The 24685-nt window shown below is 30.8% G+C and overlaps 1 protein-coding gene and 1 non-coding gene across 3 annotated transcripts; one reads left to right on the forward strand and one right to left on the reverse strand.

The window, feature by feature from the left end:
• Nucleotides 1–345: 345 nt before the first annotated feature.
• On the forward strand, nt 346–417 carry TRNAM-CAU (transfer RNA methionine (anticodon CAU)). Its single transcript has one exon. It is a non-coding gene; the product is annotated as a tRNA-Met (tRNA).
• A 693-nt stretch (nt 418–1110) lies between these two features.
• Nucleotides 1111–11122, reverse strand: LOC101256614 (lon protease homolog 2, peroxisomal). 2 transcript variants are annotated; one of them, XM_010327232.4, is made up of 17 exons: nt 10824–11122; nt 10251–10363; nt 9854–9929; nt 9461–9630; nt 9145–9236; nt 8395–8574; nt 8221–8304; nt 7529–7656; nt 6714–6915; nt 6423–6629; nt 4978–5108; nt 4442–4655; nt 3721–4023; nt 2988–3182; nt 1946–2191; nt 1631–1732; nt 1111–1515 (listed from the first exon to the last, which is right to left on the reverse strand). In XM_010327232.4, the coding sequence occupies exons 1-17, from the start codon at nt 10928–10930 to the stop codon at nt 1432–1434; spliced, it is 2634 nt and encodes an 877-aa protein (XP_010325534.1). In that variant the 5' UTR covers nt 10931–11122; the 3' UTR covers nt 1111–1431. The 2 variants fall into 2 exon arrangements, with proteins under 2 accessions (XP_010325534.1, XP_010325536.1); XM_010327234.4 differs by having other exon boundaries at nt 10159–10363; nt 10824–10996.
• Between the last annotated feature and the right edge of the window lie 13563 nt (nt 11123–24685).

Below are 24685 nucleotides of genomic sequence, written 5' to 3' on the forward strand. Positions count from 1 at the left end.
TAGAACAAAATGTTGCTTTAAAAATATGGGTTTTGATTAAAGATTTTTTTCTTATAGAGCAATCAAAATTAAATAACATACTATGAAGGAATTGGTTGGAGGACTATACACGAGGATCTAACCTTGAAGTTATTGAGTTTGACATAATTTAGTAACTTTGATCCAGAACTTATGTTGTATAATGAAATTCACTTAATATAGTTGATGTAGTAACTTTGATCCAGAACTTATGTTGTATAATGAAATTCACATGTATTTTAAAATTTTAGAATTCATGCACCGCAAATTTGGAGAAGTTACAAGTAACAAGATTAAACTTAATTTGCAGCATTTAAGTTTCAAGAAATCAGAGTGGCGCAGCGGAAGCGTGGTGGGCCCATAACCCACAGGTCCCAGGATCGAAACCTGGCTCTGATATTTCTCTTGGTAATTTTTTTGGGGGCTTTTTTTTGGCATAAAAACAAAATCTGATATATTTTGGCCATATTTTGGGGGCTTTTATGGCATAAAAACAAAATATGAAAATGTCAACAATCCCATGCAGCGAAGCCTGCTAAAATATAATTTGCAGTACAGTTCTGACTTATTTAAATAGAGGTGACAATTGACGCCTCTTGAACAAGGGTTGCTCCACCGTTGCATACAAAGAAACAGTTTGGTAACACATCCCCATAACCCCTTGAATGATCTATCCATTACTTATGAATGGGTCATACTTATTGAACACATATATCTATAATCCAACTCCGTCTAAACAAACAAGTACCTATAATCCAACTCCGTCTAAACAAACAAGTATTCAACATACCTAATGTATTTCCACGATTGGAGTATGGAGAGCAACATACCTAGTTTACTTCCACGATGGGAGTATGGAGAGGACATTGTATACACAATCTTACTCGTACCTTGTTAAGGTAGAGAGTCTGTCCCCGGCTCAAGAAAGGTAATAATGGTTGGCTTGCCCCAGTTGTACCAGTTCTCCACATACACAACACAGCCCGGAAGAAACACGGAGAAAAATGGTTATTTTCTGAGAGAGAAAAAGACTAGCCCGGAAAATTACATGCAGCGGAAAAAAAATACATAGCAAATTATATATATGAATAGTTGGAAAAGCAAGCAGCACGTTATCTTACCTTGTTCATTAAAGTAAAAACTTATACAGAGCACAATTGTAACAATACTATATTCATAAGAGAGAATAATCATTTATAAATATACATACAGCTGAATAGGAGGCAAGAATAATACATGGAGAACATTTTCAGGGACATCTGTTAAGTGTGTTCTTTAATATCTGTCATGCGTTAATCGTGTTAACATTTCCTTTAAGGTATGACGATGAGTTCTGGCATCCGATTTACATGCCCGGACTGTTTTTTGATGGCAAAGTTTCTCACCGTTAGCTAAGCGAAGTCTGTTAAGTTTTCATAATTTTGATTGCTGTCTCCATGGGCAACCACCTTCAAATGCTTGGTCTAGCACATCTTCCACTCGTTTAGCAAGTATTATCTGTGGAGCAAATACAGTTTAAAAGAGAGTTAGACCACAAATTCTATTGAATTGAGTCACCAACAAACTCTCAGTAAACAAACGCGAAAATTAAAGAGTCATAGTTGACAAATACCTCAAGACTTGAAAGCACAGTAGCTGGGACTTCAACCAGGTCCTTCAAGTTCCTCTCTGGCAGTATAACTCTTTTAATACCATATCTATGGGCAGCCAAAACCTGTACAGTACATTGTGAGTGGGACTAGTCAAAATAAGACCTCTAATTTGAGTAACGAAGTAAAGACATGAGCGTTTTCAGAGAGCAGACAAAAGATATGTAACCCCACACACACCATAAAACGGTGGTTGTACTGGAGCAAAAGATTCATCGAACATCCATTATAATGGGGGAATTTGGGTGGAAAAATATTGTGCCAAGTTGGACACATACCTTATCCTTGACACCACCAACAGGCAAGACCATACCTCGGAGAGTCATCTCTCCGGTCATTGCTGTGTCTGCTCTTACTCTTTTTTTACTGAACAATGAAACCAGTGATGTAACCAGGGTTACACCAGCTGACGGTCCGTCCTTAGGTACAGCTCCGGCGGGGAAATGAATGTGAATATCTCGTCCCTCTAAAAGATTAGTTTCTTCAGAAATAGCTAGCTTCAGTTCTGTTGCTCTGGCACGAACCTATATATTATACAAATAGAAGATTACTCTCAACAAGGGAGTAAGAACAACTTCGACCTACAACTATTATAACAAAAACCAAAATTTTTTCCTTGTAATCAAGACCTAAAAAGAAATTATGAAATTTGTGGGCATCAGGTTGAGTATGACATATTCTCCAGTTCAAAGTGTGCAAATTCACAGCATTAACCCTCTCTCCCTATTACCTATTTCCACTTTTTGCAGGCTACCAAGACGAGAACCTTAGTTCTGATTTCATAAATAATGATAACATCCAAGTAATTTCATACAGTGGTGAAAAATCAAGCATAATCATTAATGCAGTAATAGATGTATGAAACATTTTTGTTGTTTGTTTTGCAGGCATAAGAACAAGTAGAGTTAGACAAAAATGTTATTAATGGTAAAATTGTGTTTCTTGGAAGCAAGAAATTCGTCCAAATTATGGAAACAAAGAATATGCATTCATTTGTCAATGATACAACATAATATCTGAGAAAGGTGATACGGAATCAAAAAAAGAGAAAAAGGAAAGAAGAACAAAAACAAACAGACTTTTTATGTACTCAACAGTCGATTCAGATTCCGTGTATGCTAAATTTAAACTACACTACCGATCATCAAGTGAAGAACTAGAGAGTCCTCCATAATGTTCTGGAGCAAGTTCGTTAAAAGTTTCCACTTGTGCAATGAAGTTCAGTAAGATTATGTGACGCGGACCTTGTATGTACAACAACAAAAGAGATTACTTGTATGGCTTAATTCCTGAACAAATTAATAGCAGAGAGAAAATTACCCATGTCAATGCAATCTGAGCAGATTCTTTGATAACATCCCCAAGTTGGCCAGTGAGATGAAGATCACCTTTTCCCACCATTGCAGTGGCTTCAACAAACTGAACCTCGCCACCAAACGCCGTCCACACCAATCCAACAGATACACCAGGATTAGCAACTCGTTCTGCTGTTTCTCTGTCATCATACCTAGGTGGCTGCACCACGAATCACTATGTTAATCTCACATATCAGAAAAGATAATTTCTAGAATCAATTAAGTATGTTCTATGGAGTAATCGAGAAACATTGAAGGTCATGATGAGTCATGACCGGCCACATTAAAGGTACATTGGTAACGTGTCCAAGTATTTTGGGCATCAACTGAACTTATAGCTAGCTCATGAAGTGAGGAATTGAGGATTGTCCAAAACCATACAAGGAGTCAGCCATTTCCTCTACCATTGTGGAGCACTTAATACCCCAACGCATGCCCAAAATTAGATATTAGGAGCATGGATGATATGAAATTTGGGGTCAACATTGGGGAGATCACCAAATGGGATGGGTCCGGCAGGTATCAGAAGAAAATGGATCTCAGGCTTAACTCAACCCAAAAGTTAGTATATGATGTGAAGATTGTCAAGACCACAAAAAGAGACAACACATCATTTCCTCTACCAATGTGAGACGCTGAACAAATACTACAGATAATTACATTGACAATGACTAAGAGAGGCTGGAAAAAATACTTACACCAAGCACCTTTTCCACCATTGGTTCATCAACCACCATAGGTGAGGCAACCCTAAACGCACTGGAGATATCATGATTATTGACACCCATAGGGATAACTTCCATTTCAACCTCGGCGGTCTCGGCAAGTTTGTCATCCAACAGTGGTGAAGAAAGGCGTTGCACATCTTTGGAGAAAGGCTCTAGATGTTCTTGTTCTGCAACTTTGACAGCCGCTGCACGTGCTAAGGCAGCTAAATTCCTTTCTAGATTACGTACACCTGCTTCCCTTGTGTACCTTTGGATTACAAGTTTTACCATATCCTACAATAACCAAAGACCAATACAAAAATCATGTAAGCTTTCAGTTTCTTTATCACAAAGAGATTACCTCTGCCCCAAAAAGATTTAAATAAGGAAAAGAAAATCTCAAGATAATGAGTATGTGGGTAAGGGTATAAAAGATAGACAAGGTCCTCGACACAGGATTGATTACCTAAACACACTAAAAAGACAGATAATATAGATTTAACTTCGAAAAGATCCTTAAAGGTCACATCATAGTCTGTGTAATGATCCAACAAGATGTGAACAACTGCTATTAGTAAACTAGACCATCTAAGATATCATATTCAGGTATTTCAATTACCAATATTACTCCAGGAAAGTGAATCCAGTATGTAATCATCAGATGAACTTAAAGAAACATAAAACATGCTTAATGTTTCTCACATTTCAGTACCTCAGGTATCTGAAGGAAGTCAGAACTTAAACCATGCTGATCAAGAACTCGAGGAATTAAATGCCTAATTGCTATCTTAAGCTTTTCTTCTGGTGTATATCCTGGCAACTCAATGACTTCCATTCTGTCCAGGAGTGGGGGAGGAATTGGCTGCATCCTGTTCGCAGTTGCCACAAAAATAACCTTTGATAGGTCAAACGGCACATTCAAATAGCTAAATTTGAATTAAGGAATCACTGAAAATACACATTTAAAGTCCATGACATTATTTAATTAAATGAATCAAATAGCCAAGACCTATACAACAGTCATTTCAGCAGTTAGTGAGCCGGCAAGTAGCTTCATATGGAACTTACAAATATGGAATAAGGTATGCAATGATAACCAGGAAAGATTAGCCATCAATATCCATGTATTTTACTTAAAAATATACAAAAGATACTTGAAAGAGAAGAAAAATGAAAATGCAAATGTATCATAGTCAGAACCATTTGGATCCAAATAAATAACAAAGAAAAACAACTATGAAAGGATACTGATCATTGAACGTTTTGTTCTGTTCGGGATCAAGAACCTCCAGTAATGCTGATGCAGGATCTCCCCTCACATCAGACCCAGTTTTGTCAATCTCATCCAGCAGCATAACTGGATTGTGAACACCTACTCTCTGAAAGTTTAAACCTTAAATTAGACTTCAACGAATGAGAAACCAGTAACAATCCTTAAGCTTGTGCTCTATAAAGTAGAAAGACTATGCATCTCTTGTCAAAAGTTAATGTAGACTAGAGCAATAGTGTTACCACAGAGAAATTTCTCAGCTAAACAATGTAAACATCCGTGGTTTAGTTTTTCTAAAATAAAATATATGCTGCATTCAAAACTGCAGTAAGGTACCTAACAGAAAGATGCCAGCTACTTTGTTTATCTTGTTGCTTAAGAGCACCAAGCTTCTTGACAGAATACTGGAAATTCATATGAAGGCAGTAGTCAAGAGAAGCGGCTTCAGTATTTAGGGGCCAAAAGTTAACATGAAGCTCTTGGACATCAGAATCAAATCACTCTACCCCCACGGGGTAGTGGTAAGGTCTGCGTACATTCTACCCTCCCTAGACCCTGCTCCTTATCAACTGAAACTAACACAACTCCTACTCTCAATGGAACAGACGTTCCTTTAACAACCAAGTAAGAGCATACAATAGGATCTATGTCTAGCATGGCAACTAGACCAACAATAATGGAAGCAGGTCAAAAGAAAAACATATCACTCGTTCAACAATAATGGAAGCAGGTCAAAAGAAAAACATATAACTTGTTCACTACTAGACGGATCCTTCAGAAACCAGTGGGACCCAGCTGTTCAGACAAAATTTGGGTGTGATTTTGAAATACACACCATATTTGTTCTACACTAGGTGTGTATAGACTACAACCACGGCCAAGAAGCGATTGACTAAGATTTGGTCTTCGATATGCGTTTATACACACGAAGTACTAGAAAATTTTACAGTTCAGTAAGACAACTTTTTTTATAAAGGCCATTATGTAAGACAATTTAATGAAATAAAATCCAGGTATAAGGAATCTATTTGTATAAGTTTTGATTCAATGGCTTCACGATTAAGTATGTGTGTATTTATTATATTCTATACATTTAATTTTACCTCAACGCCTGCATAAGTACTCATATCCGTATCCCTGCATCCTAAGATTTGGGAGATGATGAATCTTTCAGATCCACATACGCAGATAAAAAAACCCATGTGACCAAGTAAACGTGACCTATTTCTAATCCTGTTGATTTATCCAGATAAAAAACCCATGTGACCAAGTAACATGGCTTATTCCTAATCCTGTTGATTTATTCTTTAGAACTTTTCTTTCCTGGGTAACTTTGTTGAAACTGTATTCAAGATATTGCAAGCAGCAGATACAAAATGAAATGACAGAAACCATCAAAACTAACAGAAAGTTTAGTCTGCACCTTCAACCCATCAACTAGTCGCCCAGGCATGCTTCCAATATATGTTCTCCTATGCCCTCTGATATCAGCCTCATCTTTGACACCACCAAGGGAGATGCGTATAAACTTTCTGCCCAAAGCAGCAGCAATAGACGAAGCCAAAGATGTCTTCCCAACACCTGGTGGACCCACAAAGCACAACACAGGACCTCTGGCATCTGGTTTGAGCTGCATTTAATATTCAATTTATACCAGATTATTTCACAATGAAGGCATATTTTAACATATGAGATCACCAGATAAGAGCCCAACCTTCCGAACAGCTAGATATTCGATTATCCGCTGCTTGACCTTCAATAAACCGTAATGGTCAGCATCAAGACGCTCTTTTGCAGCTTTTAGGTCCAATTCAAGTTCTGGGCTGGCCTTCTCCCACGGAAGATCAGCAAGTAGCTCCAGATAAACACGGGAGCTATTGTATCCAGGTTGCTGAGGCTGCATTTTTTTGAGTCTCCTGATATAAGAGTTTGTAGTAAAAATTAAAGAGTAGAAATTCAATAGAACATGTTGTCAAAAACTCGAGCGCACAACATGATCTGCACCTGGTTTAATTATAATCAAGTGTAAACCAATCCCAAAAGATCAAGCAGCTAACAACAAAAGTAATTTGAGAAAAGAAAAACAAATTGAGCAACACCTAACTTGTGCCAGAAGGGTTGAGCTAAAGAGTATATAGAGACATCAATAAAAAATCCTCAATAGAGAAAGAATATGATGAGTATAATCTTCATCACATTATAGATTAGTTCCAATGAAACATCCATTGAGGTTTTGGTTTGTATTCACAAGAGGAGAGGGGGGATCCTCCTCCCAGGTAATCCACAGCGGCAAGATTTCCTCCACAAATCTATTTTTACATGCGAGTGAGGACCTGCCCCTTCTTTATCTTCTGAGTTCTTCTCCTCCTTCCTCTTTCCCATTCATGTTCTTCCGCTTCTCTCTCCTTTTCCTCCTTCCCTTTCTCATTGTATTCACCATTCTTTTTCCGTAATTTTGACAAAAACAATGAGGATGGTCCAAACATAAGTAAATATCATGAAGGACATTTAGAGTTTCAAATAGTGTACCTTAGTTCCCTCAGAGCATGTTTCCAGATACTTGCAGGCATTCCTGCTCCTTGCATCTTCCTTTCTAAGGCAACCAAATCATCTTCTTCATCATCATTGTCACCGAGTTCCTCTTTTATGGCCTTCATCTATTAGATGAATAAGAATTACAAAACAGAAGCAAAATGAGTAACCAGAGGATATCAGTCGTCAGGGTTGGGAGAAAGGACTTCAATCATAGAGACCTCAATGAACTGCGGAAGATGAACTGATCTTGAGCCAATATGACAGAAGGAATAAAAGGAAAACAAAAGTAATAAGCATATTAAGACCTACTCTAGTAGTATTTTGGCAGGCACACTAGCACATGACTAAAATTTTGCAAGAAACTTTGGTAGCAGTGGCAGAGTGAAGGGAAGTAAGTGTGGAGTAAGCAGACAATCCTTAAGTTTTGAAAGGTATACCCCTTATCCTTAGCAGTTTTGGCAAATAACATAATGACAGACTTCCAACAGAACCCAAAATCCAATGGTAAACTCCTCTGCCATTGCCAAAGATTAAGAAGGTGTTGACAGCAAATACTCCCACTTTTTTAAAAAAACAGTAAATACTCCCACTTATTCGAGAGTTACCCAAATCGCATAGAAAAATGTGGCAAAACTCAAAATGAACTTTCAAAATAAAGAGGAGAATATCAAAAACAACAAAGATACCTGCTGTCGCAACAGAAACTCTTTCTGAGACTTTGATAACTGCCCCTCAACCTTTTGGGTAATCTTCTCTGCCACCCGAATTGACTGGACAAGCAAAGGATAGATATATGACTCGAATGCATGAAATCGAGAAGCAACACATCAAACACAAAAGCACAACAAAAAAGTAGGTACCTGTAGGTGCCTATCAACTAGCTCAGTAGCTTTTGAAAGCCTTACTTTAACATCAACGGAGTCCAGCATGGATAATTGTTCCTCAAAGCTAATCTCAAAACTAGCTACAAAAATATCAGCCAATTTATGGACAGGAACTGTCTCTAGAAGAACCTTTGTTCTCCCCCCAGTCTTTTGTTTCTGTTAAAAAAAGATCACCCAAACGTATATTAGTAAAGAATAGATGGATCATCAGCTATCCTACTTTTCAACTTAAGACATAATATCTGGTTGCAGTTTCCTTCTATGTCAATAGAGAACTCATTCTGGGATATATTTCATGCTATTAGTACATACACCTCTGAAAATTGGGGGAGTAGATGCATTATTAAATTTTACTAAGACCAAAACTTCATTGAAATTTTAGGTTTAGAGAATCATCCGTCGTGCATAAATCTTTCCCATTAAAGAAGAAATTACTAGCTTCTAACAACAAACAGAAGGGGTTCTTTGGTAGGATGTACAAAAATAGTTTTGAATAGGGTGTATTAGTAATGTTGACATTGTAATGCATATATTAGTTATGTTGAGATTATTTCTTATGCACAGTTCATTTGGTGTATTAAAATAACATGTGTTGTATAATTTCTAAATAAAGGTTTTAGCTACTATATAGAGGTAATTGTTTTACTAGTTGCAACTTAATTGTGCTACAAGGAAATTCAGCAAAGCAGGAAAGTATTTCAAAGAAAAGCTAGCCTCAAATTTCACCTGCTCAAGAATGGAAATGAGCTCCATCGCAGTGGCTTTAAATTGACGAGACAATGCCACAAATTCTTGATCCTGCTCAATTAACTCCATCTCTGATCAAGACAGTAAAAATGCTAGCAATTCAGAATTCTTGTATGATATTATTTTCAACATTAAGCACCTAGCACCACCTCCTGTCTCTTGGTCTCCACACCACACCCACTCTTCCCTCTTCCCCTCAAGAGGCTGGGGTAAAAATAAAAGGAGAAGGGCTATGATTACCTATCTACATCCTAGATCTGTCCAGTCATCTAAAGAAGAATAACAGAACCCTTACCACCCTTGGTCATATCAAGAGAAGTGATCCGCGCTGTATAATATGTTCCTCTGGTACTAAGCTCCTGCACGTTGAATCTGCATAACCCCTCTAGTACAACTATGTATGTAACTCTGCCACTTGGTTTCTCAACTCCTCTTGAGAGATGTAAAGCACGGGCTGCAACTCCCCTGAGTTCAAATAAAATATTAAAGTGAGTTGAAATAAAATATTAAACTTCACAAATGCTTTGACAAACACATAAAAAAGAGAGAGAAAAACTGATAGTTGACATTCTAATTCGTGATATAATGAGTAAACTAACATCAAAACACAATAGCCATATGGCATATACAAACCAGGGCATCTATGTCAATGCAACTATAAAGGGGATGCATCGTGATGTGTATATACCTATCATGCCAGTGTATAACTTCCTGTTGATTTTTTGAGTCGAGCTTGTGGCTATCTGATGTCTCTCCACCCATGCCTGCAGTAATTACAACAACTAAATTCAACAGCACAAAAACTGTAGTACTCTTTCCATCCCAATTTACTTGAACTACTGCCCTTTACAATTCATCCAGGTTTATTTAACCCATTTATCAAGGAACCGAAGTTTCCACCCCTAAGTTTACTACTTGAAATCACATTTGCATTTTCAAGACATCTTTATGACAAATTACACCATGTACAATCTTTATCAAGTTAACAATTACCTCAAATATGTCTCACTATAAATGTTCTTTGAGCAAGATGTTTTTTGCTTCTTCCTTTTTTTTGCAATAACATTCAGAATAAGGAAGATCACCTGAAGATACTGCAGTACCCGAAGTGGCACTCTCAGCTGAATCTCTAACCGGTAATATTCCAATCAGTCCCTTCTCTTCCCTCTGCCATAACTCCTGTTCCACCAATTTTACACTGCAACACACATTTAGTCATTCATATATAAGAAAAATAGAAACATTTCACCCTATGTTTTGATCTTTTCTCTTCGCCACAATCATTTACACAATTTACTGTGCAATATCAGCTTCAAATCACACTTCATCAACCAATTTCATAAAAATAAAAATAAACGCGGTCATTTTACATCACATACAACAACTAACTCAAATTCATACGCTTAGCTGAGAACTGCAACTCTTCCCTCATCGTTTCTCCTAAAGCTAACAATCCTCAAATTCTACCAATTCAAAGTTCATCTATACAATAAGTCAACGAAACACCTGTACTCCTCGCGCCAATTTACAAACAACTAACTACCTTACGAATCTCTTACATACACACAGCTCAAGCAACACTCATAAATACTAACAAATATCACAAATTATAAATTTCAACAGTAAAAGTATTGCGAATCTTATTGAAATCTACCTACCTGCTAGGAGAAGTGCAACGAATTCTTATGATCGCACCAGGTAACAAAACTTTGTTCCTGAATGGAAGAATCGCTAAACGGCTCGGAAGTTCCACAGATTCCGCCATAGTTATCTTCCCCAGAGTTTTTTCTTCTTCTGTATATTTGCTTTGAGAAATCGATATTTATTATATAGCGAGAGAAATTTTGTACAGAAGTAATGAAGGAGAGGTGCAGGTTGAATTCCTATAAAACGACGACGGTTAGTTCAATATTTTCATTTCTTCTTTATTTTATTTGTTGTCCTTTTCGTTTTATTTTGTTTTCTTTTAATTCTCGCTCCTCATGATTAATTGCATTGTTTATTTGTAATTATTACTTTGTTATTTATTTAATTGGATATTAGAGTGAGAACTAATCATGATTAGAATGAGAAAAAAAAACCATCTAATTTGGAATGGTATATTGGTAATTTGCTACTTCCGCGGTCCATTTTCACTTTTCACTATAATTGAAAAGTTAAAAGATATTTATTATTATGTATATATTTTATCTTTATTATGCATTTTTATTTGATACTATGTAAAAATAAATTACTACTTGTACTACGTATTTAATTTTAAAAATTAAGAAATAATTTTGTCATTGAATTTTTAATTTATCCTTACTATTAACGATTTCAAAATATTGAAAGGTATAATAAAATTGTGATTTTATTCGTTACTTCTTTGGAGTGTCAAAAATCAATTTAGCAAGTAAAATGGATGGAAAGGTATTAAGTAATTATTTCGAATTTATTTCTCAATAAGTGAAATGATGTTTGATTATTAAGAGTGATGTAATAAAATTGTCATTTTATTTATTATTATTTTGAAGATATCGAGCTAATATTAACAATTAAATGAACACAAAGAGTACTACTTAATATTTTCAATTCATTTCTCATTAGTGAAATGACATATAATATTAGAAGTGATATAATAAAATATCATTTTATTATTATTAAAGTATATCATGTCAAATGGACAATTAAACATTACTAGCTCCTAATGATCCTTTATTTTGGCATAAGACCAAACTTTTGGACTTTGTGATAGTTCATTAAAAGTAGTATAAATTAGTAAACAAGGTACCAATATTAGAAGCAATGATTCTCAGCTTAAGTTAAATGGGCTCATTTAATTTAAAATTGAAAAGAAGGTTTTAAATAATAATAATTTACTATCAAATTTAAGTATACTGATATAAATATTTTCTTTAGTTCATTTTAATTATTGTGTTTACAAAATACAGAAAATGATTTTTAAAATGTTATTAACTTAAAGTAAAATTAAGTTTAAAAAAATATCTTCGATTAATAATTTGATAAATATATTCCATCATCAACAATTTAATCCCAAAATAACTATACCACAAATAATTCCATCTCAAACAAAAAAACTATTATTATTATTTAATTTGTGAGTATTTACATGGTGTTAGTTTGGTGAGACAAGTCAACTAGTCAATCACTACTCGTCGACTTGCACATTGATTGCTGACTAATTGATGAACTTTGCCATGTAGCGAAAAAAAATTATATATCTTCTTCTTTTTTAAAGTTTGTTATTCGATTTGACGTTCGATATTATAATGAAATATGAAAATTTTATATTTAAAAATAAAATATTTCATAACAACGGTAATCTCATATCTAAAAATATTTAAATTCAAAACTCTTGATTAAATGTACCACTAATTAACTTTTATTGGTAATGCACGTAGAGTTGCTTGTAGTGCAATGTACAAAAACTTGTGAAGAGGAAAAAAAGTCATTAAGTCTTTTTTTTTTTAAATAAGTACACCTCCCACAACCCCGAAACATAAAAAATCAATTTTATTTATTATATTAAAAGAAACAAATATCTACTTTTCTTTATAAAATTGAAAAAATCAAGACATAATATATTAATTAATTTCAAATTTATACACGGTACTTCATATCCACTTTAAAATTCCCTTCTCTTTTTAGTTGCGGAAGATTTAGTTCGTTCATGTTTTGATTAATTTTATGAAGAATTGTTATTTATATTTGTTCAAGTATAATTATTTAGTATTTTTACTTCGTTTTATACCTTAAACATTGTATTTCTCAATAACTATTGACAAATTAAATTACATTGTTTAGTACAAAAATATTTAATTTATCCGATATTTTGAGTATATATCAAACTAATAATATTTTTTCACACACATTCATGTCATTAGCAATAATTAAAATTAATGATATCATAAGAAAGTTATGCTTTATCCCATTGTTTCCTCTCTATCTACATTTACCTTTCAAACAATTGGAAAAAGTTACTCTCTATCTACATTTACCTTTCAAACAACTGGAAAAAGTTAGAAAGATTCATTGCTATAAAAATGTCTTCATCTTAGCTTTATTGCTAGAAATGAAACTGTATATGGATTAAGATAAATGATTAAGCATAACTTTTTACTTATAATATATGTATTATAGTTGCTTGACATTTTGAGGACAATATGGTCATTTTTGTTAGTCTTTTTGCATTGAAATAAAGGAATTATATACTCAAAAGGATGAGAAAAATATCTTCATTTCGTAGAAATATCTTTGGGAAGAATTATTTATTGAGCTCAATTAGAAAGCATGATGGATCCCCCACCCTTTATTTTTCTCTAATCATTTGACTAGGAATTAATTTATATTTGTGTAATATAATTTTATTTTAAAAGAAGATATTTTTATTGTAACTTTTTTAATTTTCAAAATTCCAACTCAAATTTGCTTGATAAAATGTTATATGACTTTTCAATAAAAATACGAATATCGAGCTAACTCAATTTTAAAATTTAATTAATTCATATATATATATATATTAAGAATTATTCGAACTCATATAAGATGTAAACGCCCGATATCTCCACACATTACACACCCAAATTTGAACACTTGAAGCCAATTGTGGTTCCCTGCACCCTTGTAGTCCCCATAACTTTAAAATGATCATAATAATTTTAATATATATAAAGTGTAAACTCTAAATTTACGTTCAAATCGTTAATTATGAAATATAATTTTACAATTAAATGAATAATAAATTTATCTTTTAAATTGAGCTTATTATATTAAACTTGTCTAATATATATTACTTTTCATATATAAATTACAAATTATTATATAAGAGCGAAAATTTTATCTCGTACGCAAGAAAGAATAGCAATTGCGGGTGGGTGAACAATGAGTTGGATGGATGACGATTCAATAGATGGACCAGCGTGGTTGTCGACATATAAAGAGCTATGGTCCCACATTTTTAAAGGAATCGTTGTAGGTCCCAATATACGTGTGGGTGCCACGTGGCGTTATGGATAGGGATAGACTTGGAAAATTAAGGTCTACGTTAAAAATATAATTGGATAGCAAAGTCAATAGCCACCTCATGATTAATGCAATATCTTACACGTTGTACTAAAATTCTCATGCACAAAATATTCTAATCCTCTCTTTTATTTTAAAATAATATATTTTTTTATTATTATCATTTATTATTATTTTAAATCAAAAGGAGTTTTAACTCATTTAATTGGTAAAATCATGATTAAAAGGGTTTAGGTGAGTTATTTTGCTTAAATAAGTAAATGTAATTTTGAAATTTTGTAACGTTAGATTAAAAATATGTAAAATATATTAAATTGTTATTTATTAAATATGATATGTAGAAAGTTTGAATTTTTTTAAAAAAAACTATAAAAAGAGATGCATTTTTTTATGGGAATTTTTCATAAATCTTACTAGTTTAACAATTAATTATTTAGAGATATTCTAGTTTGTAATATTACGTATTACATTAAATTTTGGTGTATATAGATACATGTGTCCGAAAATCGAGATACATACGGTCAAAATTAAGTGAAGATTGTTCTAGATAACATTGTATCCAAATCTTGCTTCACACGTATCCGGAATACATAACAAATCTCATTCGCTTCTCTCCCCATCTTGCTTGCCTCTCTCTCTATATTTGTCCTCCCTCCCCATCTTGCTCGCCCTCCCCCCCCTCCTCTCTCTCTATTTTAGTATATATTTGATAACAAAAATATGTATTTAAGAGTATCTTCTCAATATAATTGATTAAAACTATTAGTTCGTTATAAAGTACGTAATATTTTGTAAATATAAACAATGATGGTAATGTAATAATGAAATATGTCAAATAATATAGCTTCTCCTTCTTTTTAAAATGGCTCGCAATTTACAAAGAAAAGTAAAACAAACAAAATTAGCCTTTTGATATATTGACAGAAAATGAACCAACTTATATTTTGATGAGAGTTTGATTCTCCTCAAGCGCTTAATTATATTCTTTTTAATTTAAGATAATTGAAAACTTTGATGATGGCTTAATTAATCTCTTTGTGTACTTAATTCTTTTTAATTTAACATAAATGAAAAATAATAAATTTTAAGTTTTTGAATCCAACCCACCCTATAACTAATCGTTTATAGTGAAATGCTCTTCTTTTTTTTTTATTATTATTATTATTATAGGTGATAACTAAAGAAAGTTACATATAAGTTATAACTAAATAATCTGATCATTATAATTAACTAAATAAAAGATTAAACCTAACAAAAATATTGGATTCACAAGTTTTCCATTCTACCAAATATGATGATTCTGTTTGGCATTTGGCAACACGTTTTTATGGAAGTTGAATTGTAATTTGCAAACGTAATATTTTGACGCACTAGGTGACGTGAAAGACAACTTAGGCTGTTAAATACAAAACAAATTTTTAACCCAACTTAAATATCTAAAGCTATAGTTTGAGAAAATGATTTTTTAAAAAATATAAAATTAGGAGATCACTAGGAACCTTAATATCTATCGATGTGAAATTCAAATACTTTCTCATGTATCTAATAATACTACAATATTTAATAAAATAATAAATTTAATTAAACTTAAATTTGATATCATGTTAAGAAATGAATCTTGATCATGACACAATCATAAAAATTAACTTACGAGAAACAAATAGACCAAATCAAGACCAAGAACGTATCCCTAATACCCACAAATGGATGACTAAACAAACAATTTTCAATTTAAAATTTTTGGACGGTACAGTTTAGCTATTTTTTGTGTGTTGTAGTCTGATCATTAAAATATTATATATTGTATTTTTCATTTTTAGTTGCTTGCTAACAAAAAGAAAGTTATATCCAATTTATTTTAAAATAGTCTTAATCATTAAAATATTATATTTTCATGAAAACTCATGTGTGTATAGAAGTAAACCTAACAAATGGTTCACATTTCCCATCTATCCATCATATAACTCCCACAATTTTATTTGTTTGATTTTAGTTTGTCAAAATTTTTAAAAGTAAATTTTTTCTTTTGAATATTATGATCTCAAACTAAATGTATAAATTAAAATACTTTTAAATTTATCACCTTAAATTTGTCACGGAAAAAATTATATTAAAAAAGTTTATCTGACATTTTAAAAATAAATAAAAATAAATGAGAAAAAAATTATACGTAGTAAAATTTGGTTGGGGTTGGGGGTTTGGGGGGGGGGGGGACCTGTGCTGGTGTCACTAATGCAACGTAATAAGGTACTCAATGAAATATAATTTTCCTCATTTTTGAAATGCCTAAGTCTTTCTTAGAAATTGTTTTTCCGTGTTATTATTTTAATTGAATAATGAATAATTCACTAATACGAACAACGATTTACGATTGTTTACCTATTAAAAACAATCAGTTGATATAGTGTACGTAGTAGACGAGTTATTGTTATTCTTTTTTTTTAATATCGAGTTTTGAATATGAAAAAGTCTCGAATAAAAAACACTAATAAAGACAGAATTAGTCGACTGCAGGTGTGAGAACACTATCTAACTAATTCCCTAGTCAACTTCTTTCAAATTTATCTATACTCTAAATATATCGTATTATCCCACATATATATAAATAAATCGCGATTCAGATCCAATATTCAATTTTACAAGGGAGTCTAATATAATATAGTTGCTAATTTATGACATCATATTGCTAAAATACCTTACAAAGTAATTAAAAATATCGAACATTGTGATTATTGTTGTTCGTGCTTAATTTAGATTGTAGTAGGAATAGACCAAGGACAAGAAAAAAATTCAAACACGGGTTTGAGAAGATTAATTCAATATTGCACTATCAACAACTTTTTGTTTGTGTAGGAAGTTTGGTAGGGTTCCTCTTCTCACCGGCCTCTTGTATAATATTCGGCGTACAAAATCGCAGATTATTAATTCAGATTAAATGTTATAGTCATAGTTTATTTAATTTCAATTCACGCTAAATATTTTTTTTTGTCATTTGATTCAGTATATAATTAGTCATTTATACATTTCGGTGTAAAATGTGTTTACATAAATCGAGAGAAAAGTATATATAACAATACAAATACAAATACATACATTTTCATCATATACACTTATAACTATACAAATACAAATCTTATTATACAAATTACCATTTATAAATAAATATATACAAAACTGAACAATTTGTATAACATTGGATGTTTATAGTGACTTATACAGATCAAAATCTCCATAACGAACATAAAATTTGTCATGGAGAGCAATTATACAAACTATAGCTATAAAACACAAACATAATTTTTATGTTCGTTATATGTGAAATTTATTTGATAATTTTTCTATTTTAATTTATTTGTCTAGTCTCAATTTGATATTGAATTTCAAAAAGCTTGAATCTTAAAATATGTATACTAATACATTAAAATGTGATTTACTCTAGTAATCTTAAACTCAAAAAATAAAATAAAAAATTTATTTTAAAAAATACATTTTTTAAAACTGGCTAATTTAAAGAAGAATATGACTGGCAAATTTGAAACGAAAGAAGTAGTTTAAAAAATGACGTTTTAGTGATGATGTCATCATATATAACGTCAGTTGTGACAAAAAATAAAAATAAAAATCAACTAAAGATATTTTATAATGGAATGTTACAAATTGTCCATAAAATTATCACTTTTTTGGGTGCTTTTGGTGAAAGTCAAACTAATAAAAATCAATAATTATCAATTGTGGAATGCATAGGATTTCTTCTTAGTTGTCATATACTCATTTCGGCTTATAATTTTCGTCTTTTGCGTTGATTTTTGGAGTTAGAAATAAATTTTAGTATATTCAGTTTTATGTATATTAGCTGTTAATATTATTAAAAAATTGATTAATTTTTAAAGTAAGAAAAATTAATTACATTAAAAATGATGATTACACGGTTCTATATCACGAGCGATAGCGAAATTAAGTCGCCGTCTCTAGGCGAAAGGACGTAAGCCCGACGAAAGCCTATGCTACAATAACCAAAAAAGTAGGTTGAGGTTATGAAGTCACTTAGCCGTATACTATACAAAGGAAAAGAGAGTTAATGATAAATTAATAACACACATTTTTGATTTGTAAGTTTTTTTAAAAATACGTGAAAGAAAAATGTGACAACTAATGCAGATGAATGCTTTATTTTTATAAGAAACTTTTAGAGGACAAAGTCAAAATTATCTTTCTAGTACCAAATTTTATAAATCGTGCTATATTTGAGTTCTAAAAATCTAAAAATAGTTTTAACATATCGTGTAATATGATATTATTCATTTTAGGCGAATTCAGAATGATTTTTCTTAGATGCATTCACACACATAAGTATCTACCTTCCTTTCTTTTCCATTTTAATGTAGACTTCACGCTCTACGTGAAATTTACCAATTGATGTTACACCTTTGTCTTGCATATAAAACTCTCAATATAATATTAAACGTTTTTTTATTTTTTTTTTGATAATATTATCGTAATGTCTGAAATAAATATTGTTTTATTGTATAATGAACAAAATCGCAATTGAATGAAAAAACAAATACTCTCCCCACCCATCCACCCACCCACCCTGCACACACCTCTTAAGAAACATCTTTTTTAGTTAAAATTTGTCACATCAAACTTGTCTAGTATAATTTATATTCCTTATAAATATTTAAAAGATAACATTTTGAAAAAATTCTTTTAAAGTTTAATCAAATTAAAACGTATACAAATGAAATTCATTTATATTTTTTTCTAAGTACTTAGTATTCAATTGACATTGAATAATACTTTCTTTAGTTGACATTGTAGAAATTCTTGTAGAATTTTCACGTCTAGGACTTAGACAAATCAAAGATTGTATTGATAATTAATGTATTAATTGTATTGATCTATTGATATGTTGATCAATATTGATAGTATTAATATGTTAATCAATATTGATAATATTAATATGTTGATCAATATTTGTAGTATTGATATGTTGATTAATATTTGTTGTATTGATCTATTGATCAATAGTGATAAATCATAATGTTAATAACATACTCCTTATATAGGTGAGAATTGTAGAGTCATAAGTTAACTATATTTAGAGTCCTGCTACAATACTTATTACTACTATAATAATAATAATGCAATTATAAATAATCTAATCCTAGTTGTACTATAATCCTAATCATAAAAATAATTCTAGACGAAATATAATACTAATTAACATAGGTAGTTTAATCCTAGTGCGACTCTAAAAGACAAGTCAGTCAAGTGCGTTGGACCCGTTCCTTTGACATGTTCCAATTGTCAGTTTCCTTCTTTTTCAATACTTTCCCTCAAGCTAGTGAGTAGATAAACAGTTACTCCTAGCTTGCTTTGAATATCCAGCAAAAAAACTTTGAATACCAAGCAAAAAAAAAACTTGTTTTGTTAATGCTTTGGTATATTGATGTTGTGTTTTTTTTTTCGAATATCCAACAAAAAAAAACTTTGAATACACAGCAAAAACTTGTTTTGTCAATGCTTCGGTATGTTAATGTTGTTGTTTCCTCTTCCCCAGCAGATAATACCATGTTATGAGTTCTTTTTTACGACACCTTTTCTTCCTTGATTAGGGTGAGATATGGTTCCTTACCTAAACTTCTAGCAAAATTATTAGTTTTTGTTGCTCGAATAAACTTTTTTTTAAAACATTCTCATATCTCCTTGGTAGTTGAACAACACACATGCAATTACTTGTGTGTTTTCTTCGGTCAAGGTGCTTGAGATCCAACTCCTTAGTAACACATCTTTCTCTTCCAGTCATCAATAGTGTCACTATCTTTTGCATTCTTCTTAGCCGCTACAACTTTTCCACCAGTCTTTCCAGTGGAACAACTACTTTTACTTGGTTCATTCTCTGTGATATGAATCAATTGGGATATGTATGTGATGTGAGGAGGTTGCCATGATTTTTTGTAGAAGGGTCCAATGCAACGTGTGAGTTTTCTTTTTTTTGATTAATGCTCAGTGACCGGAAGAGCTTTAAGCTCTGATATCATATAGAAATCCATGTAGAAATCTCACATTTTAGACTTAGAGAAATCAATGATTGTATTGATTATATTGATCTATTGATAGATTGATCAATATTGGTAGTATTGATATGTTGATCAATATTGATAGTATTGATAGTATTGATATATTGATCAATATTTGTTGTATTGATCTATTGATCAATAATGATAAATTGATAAATCATAATGTTAATAACATACTCCTTATATAGGAGAGAATTGTAGAGTCCTAAGTAAACTATACCTAGAGTATAACTACAATACCTATTACTGCTACTACTATAATAATAATAATAATAATAATAATAATAATAATAATAATGCAATTATCGATAATCTAATCCTAGTTGTACTATAATTTTAATCATAAAAATAATTCTAGACGAAATATAATCCTAATTAACATAGATAGTCTAATCCTAGTGCGACTCTAATTCTTTAGCAGTGTTGTAACTCGTCAGTCAGCTTCGTTAGACCTCTTTCTTCGACATGTTCTAATCCTCAGCTTACTTCTTCATCGACACTTGCTGTAGACAAGTCAGTCAACTGTCTTGGACCTGCTTTGACATGTACAATCGTTAATTTTCTTCTTCTTCAACAAACACAGCATTTAATTATACTCAAAGCACACACAAAAAAAATCACATTAAATTTCCTATTCTCAATAGAAAATTTTATACGGGTAGATAGTCTCCTAGTTTTTTCAATTATGTTTGGCTCCAATAAATGGGATGCATAGTGTACAAACTAATGATCCACTATTTTAGATATATTTAACTACACCGTCAATATAAATAATTTTTATATTATTATATCAGTTTAATTTTTATCTTATTATCGATAGAAAGTGAAAAATATTTTTAAAATTTAATTAAAATATACAAAAAAAAAAGAGTTAATCCGAGGGCTTAATAAACCCAAGTGCATAAAGTGCGGCAATCAATGATTGTATTGATTGTATTGATCTATTGATAGGTTGATTAATATTGGTAGTATTGATATGTTGATCAATATTGATAGTATTGATATGTTGATCAATATTGATAGTATTGATATATTGATCAATATTTATTGTATTGATCTATTGATCAATAATGATAAATTGATAAATCATAATGTTAATAACATACTCCTTATATAGGAGAGAATTGTAGAGTCCTAAGTAAACTATATCTAAAGTATAACTACAATACCTATTGCTGCTACTACTACTATAATAATAATAATAATAATAATAATAATAATAATAATAATAATAATAATAATAATAATAATAATAATAATGTAATTATCGATAATCTAATCCTAGTTGTACTATAATTTTAATCATAAAAATAATTCTAGACGAAATATAATCCTAATTAACATAGATAGTCTAATCCTAGTGCGACTCTAATTCTTTAGCAGTGTTGTAACTCGTCAGTCAGCTTCGTTGGACCTCGTCCTTCGACATGTTCTAATCCTCAGCTTCGTTGGACCTCGTCCTTCGACATGTTCTAATCCTCAGCTTCCTTCTTCATCGACACTTGCTGTAGACAAGTCAGTCAACTGTCTTGGACCTGCTTTGACATGTACAATCGTTAATTTCTTTCTTCTTCAACAGACACAACATTTAATTATACTCAAAGCACACACAAAAAAATCACATTAAATTTCCTATTCTCAATAGAAAATTTTATACGGGTAGATAGTCTCCTAGTTTTTTCAATTATGTTTGGCTCCAATAAATGGGATGCATAGTGTCCACTATTTTAGATGAATTTAACTACATCGTCAATATAAATAATTTTTATATTATTATATCAGTTTAATCTTTATTTTATTGTCAATAGAAAGTGAAAAATATTTTTAAAATTTAATAAAAATATAAAAAAAAAGTTAATCCCAACTACTATCATAGAAAAATGAATATTTTTCTAGTGACATGATAGTATAGAGATTTCTTTCCACAATAATTCGACATGTATATAGTCAAAAGCCACCTTATGAAAGGAAGGTTACGTGGTAGGTGAACTTAAATAAACAATGTATTAAATTTGATCATCATTGAATACAGTATTAAATAACTCAAAATAATAAATCTTAAAGCAATTTATATTATATTATTAGAAATTTCGTCAAATTAAACCACTAAATAAATAGACTTTTTGTGTTAAGTGCGTAGTCCATTTTTTGGTCCTGCGTGTTCATTTAATAAAGTAGTATTAATATATACTAAGCAACTCGATGGGTTCGAATTTTTAGAATGAAAGAGATCAAAAGTTCAGAAATTAATTTTGAAATGAACAAATTTGATTTATTTTCATTTTAATATAATGTTGCCATCAAATATTAAATACGAAATTAAAAATATAAAAGTCTTACTTTCATTTTGGTATGAGAAATAAATAAATAATTTGGATTTTCTTTTTCAATCTTCTTAGTAGCTAAGTAAAAGTCTTTAATTAGAATTTAGAGAAAAAGATAAACTTATAAAATAAGAAAAGTGAAACGTTTAAAATAATTTAAATTTCTAGAATGTGACACATGTTAGCCATGACTTCACCAAATGTTAGTGGTTTGGACTAAGGTGTACCAATAAAATTAACTAAAGATATTTTTATAACGTAACACTTAAAAATATAATTTTGAAATTGTGAAACATAAATACAAAAATATAGAAGGTCGAAAAAGGCAAGTAATAGAGAGAAAGAGGTGAGCGAGATATGAGATATATATTCATTAAATGTATTTAAAGATAAATATAATTTATTTAATTAAAAGTGATTCGAACTAATATTGCACTTATTAAAATTATTATGGCATTAAATAAATAACACCTGTATCAATTTGGTACTTTATAAGTCAATATAAGTAGCCCTTATATATATATATTAAGGATGGCGGAATGAATGGATTGGATTAAATTTGTGCGAATTAAAATAAGTCAAGATAATAAATGGGTTAAAATTCAATCCAAGCAAAATTTATTTTGATCAAAACAAGTTGGGTCAAAATGGATTAGATAACGAGTTCATAATTCAATCAGTCCAATTTTTATTAAGTTGTAAAACTTTTTTTTGCTATTTTATAAGTTTTAAGTACATAATAAAAAAATTTCTTTATTATAACTATATTAACATATAAAATAAGATAAAAGTTTTTTAAAAATATATTGACACGATTTCTCAAGAATCAAATTGGGTCACATATCAATTCAATTTTTAATCGGTTTGCATGAGTTGAGTTATAGATGGGTTGAACTAACAAATGGGTGGGTCAATAATCATTTTTTAGGGCTTGTTTGGATTGGCTTTTGGCTTATGCTTATAAGCCAAGAGTCATAAGTTAGGATTTATAACTTATGACTTTTGACTTATTTTGTTGTTTGACTTTAAAATAAGTATTTTTAAATACTTTTTAACTTTACCCAAACACTTCAGAAAAATTATTTTAACTTAAAAATACCTAAAATAAGTTAATTCAAACGGACACTAAACCTAAATGAATTGGGCCAGATTGAACGAATTAAATGTGATTTTTGTCACTCCCGGCCCAAGCCCAGGCCCAGGTCCAAACTCAAATTTGTATTTGTTAACTAATTTCATCTAACAAATTAGTAGCATTTCCTCGTGAAGTTTAATAGCATATATAATGGACACTATTTATACACTATTTTAATCTTTTAATATTCGTACTTGAGTTTTATTTGATTCAATGTGCATGACATTAATGATGATTATTATGAATATCCTAATATGTTTTCTTATGCATATGATATTTAGCCAATATAGAAATCATATTTGTACATTATAACTATAATTTATATAATTGCACTTTACAGTAAACATTAGGTTTGTTGTGACTATTTCGCTTTACATATATACAAAAGAAGTAATTGTATAATATATTTCAATATACATATACAAAAAAAATGAATTGTATAATTTGTGTTTTATAAAATGAGAAAAAGACAAAAGAAAACTGGGCAGGAAAAATCATATTTGTATAATCATAAGTGCATAAGACGAAAAAATATGCATTTATACTTGTATATACAACTTTCTCTCGCTTTATTCAAACACAAACACAATATATATATATTTGTGATATGAGAGAGGAAAGAAAAAGAAAAGAAAATATATGTATATATATAATTTTCTTTCGTTTTATACGAACACATTTTATTTTGTATAAGATCATAATCACGATTATGTTTTTTGGAACTATACTGATCATCTCAGTTTCTGAATTTCAATATTTTATTTAATTTAAATTGGAAAAAATTCCAGATATTGGTCGATTTTAGATATTAAATACTTTGAGAATAATCTTACATCCTGACAAGAAAAATAAGAAATCTAATTACGTGAAATAAACAATTGAATTTATTTGTTTTCTAAAATTACCAATGAGGACCTCAATAAGTATAACTCCATGCGGTAAATATAAGGGCAAAATAG

This window comes from Solanum lycopersicum, chromosome 8, assembly GCF_036512215.1.
Source record: "Solanum lycopersicum chromosome 8, SLM_r2.1".
NCBI lineage: Eukaryota > Viridiplantae > Streptophyta > Magnoliopsida > Solanales > Solanaceae > Solanum > Solanum lycopersicum.